At 44.6% G+C, this 5,923-nt stretch overlaps 2 protein-coding genes across 2 annotated transcripts in view; both read right to left on the bottom strand.

Annotated features, from left to right (window-relative positions):
* The window catches only part of LOC112064309 (G2/mitotic-specific cyclin-B1-like), a 2,727-nt gene extending 1,283 nt beyond the window's left edge, over positions 1–1,444 (bottom strand). Inside the window, 4 exon segments of the mRNA XM_024121743.1 lie at positions 200–299; positions 302–631; positions 634–1,240; positions 1,424–1,444. Of these exon segments, the coding sequence (XP_023977511.1) occupies positions 200–299; positions 302–631; positions 634–1,240; positions 1,424–1,444 (1,058 nt within the window).
* Positions 1–5,923, bottom strand: part of SV2C (synaptic vesicle glycoprotein 2C) — a 191,956-nt gene that overhangs the window by 44,395 nt on the left and 141,638 nt on the right. The gene's annotated exons all lie outside the window — the stretch shown is intronic.

Here is a 5,923-nt window from a genome sequence, read left to right as displayed (position 1 = left end):
GGGGCACGAACCCGTGTCCCCTGCATCGGCAGGCGGACTCTCAACCACTGCGTCACCAGGGAAGCCCAGCATACTTGTTCTTGATAGTCATGTGCTTTGTAAGCCCACGATTCACCACGACTATATTCTTAGCCAGGTGTTGCATAACAACAAGAAGGGACTGCTGACAGTGTATGACAGGTAATGCTGTAGAGTTGGTGTCCATTCACCATTATCAAGAATATTCAGTGCTAAGCAAAAAGCTCCCGCTGCAACCTGAGAAGGAGGAAAGTGCACCATATCGTAGTCCAACATAGTTCCAACAGATATTTGGCCAAAGTTTGTAGCTCAGCATCAACCTCTCCAATCTTGGATGCTCTCCGAAGGAAATGCAGGGGTAGAGGGTGACCCAGACTAAAATTTAAAGCTCTTAGAATCTTCATTTCCATCTGTCTGATTTGGTACTTAGTGTAAGTGTTGTCAGTCACAAAGGCAAAGTCACCAATTTCTTGAGGGTACATTTCCTCATATTTGCTTGCAATAAACATGGCAGTGATACCAACCAGCTGCAGCCTCTTCTTGGGCACACAACTATCCTGCATGAACTGATCAATAATGGAAACAGTCATGTACATGGTCTCCTGGAGTAACTGAATTTCATTTGAACATGCACTAGCCAATTAGGATGGCTTTCAGTGACTTCATGACCCAGTAGGTATTTTGGTCTGACTGCTTCCTCTTCCTCAAGTTGTCTCAGATAAGCATAGATATCTTTTACATATTCACTACAAAGGTTTGGATTCGCTCCGTCTTCTGCATCCACATCATTCACTGCAAGAATTACATCAGAGAAAGCCTGGCACAGATACTCTTCTGCAGGGGCACAGCCAGATGTTTCCATGGGGTTTGGAGAGGGAGTATCAACCAAAATAGGCTCAGGGGGAAGTTTCTCTTCTTTAACAGGCTTGGGTTCTGGCTCTGGCTCCAGATCCAGCTCTGTTTGGGGCTCCGGCACAGGTACAGGAGCCTTTTCCAGAGGTTTTGGCAGTTTTTTAGCAATAACTTTTCCAGCACCTAAAGTTTTTGCTTCATTTTTCAGGGGCAATTTGGCCTGTGGCTGTTCACTGACTTTGTTGCCAATGTCTCCAAGAGCTGTTCTTGGCCTCAGCCCGGGCTTAGAGGTTGCAACAGTGGCCACAGGCACGTGCTTTGTGCCTGCCATACTGACCTTCGCCTTATTTTCAGCATTAATTTTCATGTTCTTCCTCTCTCCATCCAGCTGCACCCCAAACTCTCCCACCATTTTAGGGGCCCACCAACTGCCATCCTCCCCCCAAATCTGTCCCGGTCCACTCATGCCAGGGGAACTCCAGCAGGCGAGATAGGGAGAGGAGACACAGCGAGCCAGGAGAGCCGCGTTTGTTCACCTTCCCTAGCAGCCCACCCTGGTGATCCACAGCGCCATGGCTTCCTCTGTACCAGGCAACAGCTCAGTGGGGAGAAGCAGAGCATGGGAGCCCCTGACCAGCCGGGGACCTTGAACCCACCGCAGGCCAACAGCCGTTCCCTCATGTACCTTTTTGAAGTAGTTGTTTTCGTTTTTTTCTTCAGATATATACCCAAGAGTGGAATTGCTGGGTCGTATGGTGGTTCTATTTTCAGTTTTCCTTCTTTTGTTTTTTTTTAGTATTTATTTATTCATTTGTTTGCGCTGGGTCTTAGTTGTGGCCAGCGGGCTCCTCAGTTGTGGCTCACCAGCTCCTTAGTTGCAGCACATGGGCTCCTTGGTTGCGGCAGGCAGGCTCCTTAGTTGTGGCATGCGAACTCTCAGTTGCAGCATGCATGTGGGATCTAGTTCCCTGACCAGGGGTCGAACCTAGGCCCCCTGCATTGGGAGCGTGGAGTCTTATCCACTGCACCACCAGGGAAGTACTGTTTTCCACAGTGGCTACACCAATCTACATTCCCACCAACAGTGTACAGTTCTCTTCACACCCTCGCCAGCATTTGTTATTTGAATACGACCTCTCTTTAACAAAATTAATGTTTTCATTTTCTTCAAATCATATAGTAGTTCTATTTTTAGTTTTTTTGAGGAACCTCCATACTGTTTTCCACAGTGGCTACACCAATCTACATTCCCACCAACAGTGTACAGTTCTCTTCACACCCTCGCCAGCATTTGTTATTTGAATACGACCTCTCTTTAACAGAGCTTCCAACCAGCTTCCAACCTGCCTAGTCTAATCTGTCTTCCATGTACCTTCAAGAGATCTTTCCACAAGAAAGACGGAATCACAAACTCACTTACTAGCTTGAAACCTTTTAGTGGTTCTCCACTGGCCCTTCAGGATAAAGTTCAGATTCTTTAGTGTGGCCACAGGGCCCTCCAAGACCTGGCTCCTGCCCATCTCTCCGGCCTCATTCCTCAGAAATCCCTCCTTCCAATCTTTGCTACCTGCTGTGCAACATCTTTGCATCTTTACCCTTCCCTATCCTTGTCAGTTTGGAGAACTCCTAAGCTTCAGTCTTCTATTAACCAAGTAGAGAGGAACATCCTCTGTAAATTCTTCCAGACACATTAAAAAGTATTCACTTCCCCCACTGAGCTATCTTGGGATCCTGTGAATTCCCACAGCCCTTAGCATGGTGCCTGACACAGAGAAAAGCCGCAGCAGAGAGTGATCATTCATCGGCAAGTCTCTTCCTGGAGGGCAAGGGCCATGTCTTATTCATCTTTAGTACAAAACGTGGCAAAGAGTAGTCACTCAACAAATGCTTATTTAGTTAATCAAGAAATAACCTGTTCTTGGATTCCTTTAAAATCAGAGTATTTGCCTAATACCTTCAAAAGTGACTTTTTGGAAACATATCATTATATTTCCTAATTTCCAAATATATGGTGTTTTGTTTTGGTAACTGATTTCTAGCTGAATTTCCTTGCGGTAGGAGATCATGCATGGTGGTATTTTGAAATATGTTGGAACTGCTTTACAATTAAAACAATTGTAAATGGCATGTGGGATCTTAGTTCCCCAACCAGGGATCAAAGTCACGCCCCCGGCAGTGGAAGTGCGGAAACTTAACCACTGGACCACCAAGGAAGTCTTTACAATTTTTGTTTTTTTGTTTTTTCAAGCTTTATTGAGGTATGATGGACAATTTTAAAATGTACACGTTTAAGGTGTACAATGTGATGATTTGATATATATATATAGCTTGTGAAATGATTATCATAATCAAGTTAATACACATATACATCAACCTACATTTAAGATCTACTCCACAAATTTCAAGTATACAATACAGAATTATTTATCTATTGCCACTGTGACACACATAGAACTATAGTCATATTAGATCCCCGGAACTTATTCAACTTACAACTGAAAGTTTGTACAATTTGCCAATACTTCTTCATTTCCCCCAGTTTCTAATGTTATAGCTTGGCTTCCCTCTAGAGCAACGAATGTACTTTCTCGTGGACAGACTTAAGACTTCCCCCACACGAACTGGACTTCCTTTTGGAAAAGTAAAACTCTCAAGAGTTCATATACTAATATGTAACTCAAAGGGGCACTTCTTATGTCTTTAAAGCATGTTTCATACAGATTGTTTGAAGATAAAACATAGGAACCCAAATCAGTTCAATTGTTGGCAGAAACCCAGTTCACTCTTGCCCATCCCTGATTTATGACCCTGCGTGAGACATACAAATGCTATTTCTCCTCACCCGCCCCCCACCCCCTTTCCCTTTGTTTCCAAATGTCAGGCATCTACCCAGAGTTACATTTCACCTTTGCTCTCTGGAAAGGCTGGGTCATCTGGGTCATTAATCTTGGCCCAGAAAGAAGGTCCTCACTGCTACCGACTGTGGAAATGATTGGTCCTGGTGCATCCCAGAGAATGGTTTTCTAGGGCTGCGGCGCCAGAAAAATCAAACCCAGAGTGACTGAGTCTGGGACAAGCACAGCAGTTTTTCACTCAACGTCACCTTCTCTGGCTGCTACTTAAGAGAAATGATGTAATAATTCAGGGACCCCACGGTGACAGAGCACTAGAGCACAGGCAGACTGCTGCCCCAGCAGAGCAGCTATAAAACCAGCTTTAACCGGAATGCTAGTGCCAGCGCTTACAGATTCACACGTGGGCTCCCTTTCTCCTCATGATGGCACACCCCACTCTGATTACAGTTGTGGTAAAGGACAGGAAGCTTTGAGCGTCCAACTGCAGTCTCCAGGAGGGATACAAATGAAGTGCATTCAAGGCCTGTAGCAGATTCCCAGAATATTTATAGTACACTCACCATGTGCCAGGTACCTCACGCCCATCATCTTGTTTAATGAATCAACGATTCTGCTTTCCCTGCCACCCCGATCCCCCACCGCAGGGTGGCCACATAAAATCAGATCACCAGTCATATTCGATCTAAAAAATCTTTAGTATAAGTATGTCCCATGCAGACTTCCCTGGTGGCACAGTTGTTAAGAATCCGCCTGCCAATGCAGGGGACACGGGTTCCAGCCCTGGTCCGGGAAGATCCCACGTGCCGCGGAGCAACTAGGCCCGGGCACCACAACCACTGAGCCTGCGCTCTAGAGCCTGTGAGCCACAACTACTGAAGCCCGTGCGCCTGGAGTCCATGCTCCGCAATAAGAGAAGCCACTGCAATGAGAAGCCTGCGCACCACAACGAAGAGTAGCCCTCACTCACCGCAACTAGAGAAAGCACTCACGCGGCAAGGAAGACCCAACGCAGCCAAAAATAAATAAATTAAAAAGAAAAAAAAAATTATGTCCCATGCACTATTTGGGACATACTTACACTAAAAATTATTTGCTGTTTATCTGACATTCACTTTTTTTAAGTTCAAGTATAGTTGATTTACAATGTTGTGTTCGTCTCAGGTGTACAGCACAGTGATTCAGTTATACATAAATACATATCTATTCTTTTTCAGATTCTTTTCCCTTATAGGTTATTACAAAATATTGAGTATAGTTCCCTGTGCTATACAGTAGGTCCTCATTGGTTATCTACTTTATATATAGTAGGATGTATAAGTTAATCCCAACCTCCTAATTTATCCCTTTCCCCCTTGGTAACCATAAGTTTGTTTTCTATGTCTGTGGGTCTATAAAATTCACATTTAACTAGGCATCCTAGTTGCATTTTTATTTGCTAAATATGGTAACCATATCTTAAGAGACATTTGGCAATGTCTGGAGACGTTTTTTGATTACCATGAGCCTGGGTGAGGAGGGTTACTACTGGCATCTAGTGGGCAGAGGCCAGGGATGCTGCTAAATATTTTATAATGCACAGGACAGCTCCTTCCACCCCCAAAGAATTATCCAGCCCAAATGTCAACAGTGCCCAGGATGAGATCCTGCTGTAAACTAGTCACTGTGCCCATCTGTGGCACAAGTACTCAAAATTGATAGAGATAATAAGGATATTTTAAAACTTGTTTTCAGACAGAGGTTTGGAAACAGACTTCAGAAGACTTTAGATTTCATTCCTGTATGAACGCATTTTGTTTTTATGTTAGTTTTTGTTATTAAGTTTTAAGCTCTTTTGATTTTTTTTGCTATGAAATTGATCTACAGGGGTTGCCATTTTTTTCTCCTCATATGCTTTTTTTTTAAAAAAATAAATTTATTTATTTTATTTATTTATTATTTTTGGCTGCGTTGGGTCTTCGTTGCTCCTCTTCGTTGTGCTGGATGGGCTCCTCATTGCAGTGCCTGCTCTTGCTGCGGAGCACAGGCTCTAGGCACGTGGGCCCAGTAGTTATGGCTCGAGGGCTCTGGAGCACAGGCTCAGTAGTGGTGCATGGGCTTAGTTGCTCCACAGCACGTGGGATCTTCCCGGACCAGGGCTCGAACCCGTGTCCCCTGCATTGGCAGGCGGATTCCCAACCACTGCACCACCAGGGAGGCCC

This window comes from Physeter macrocephalus, chromosome 8 (assembly GCF_002837175.3).
Source record: "Physeter macrocephalus isolate SW-GA chromosome 8, ASM283717v5, whole genome shotgun sequence".
Lineage (NCBI taxonomy): Eukaryota > Metazoa > Chordata > Mammalia > Artiodactyla > Physeteridae > Physeter > Physeter macrocephalus.
The sequence above is the reverse complement of the archived record's forward strand: the minus strand, read 5'-3'. Positions and strand labels throughout refer to the sequence as shown.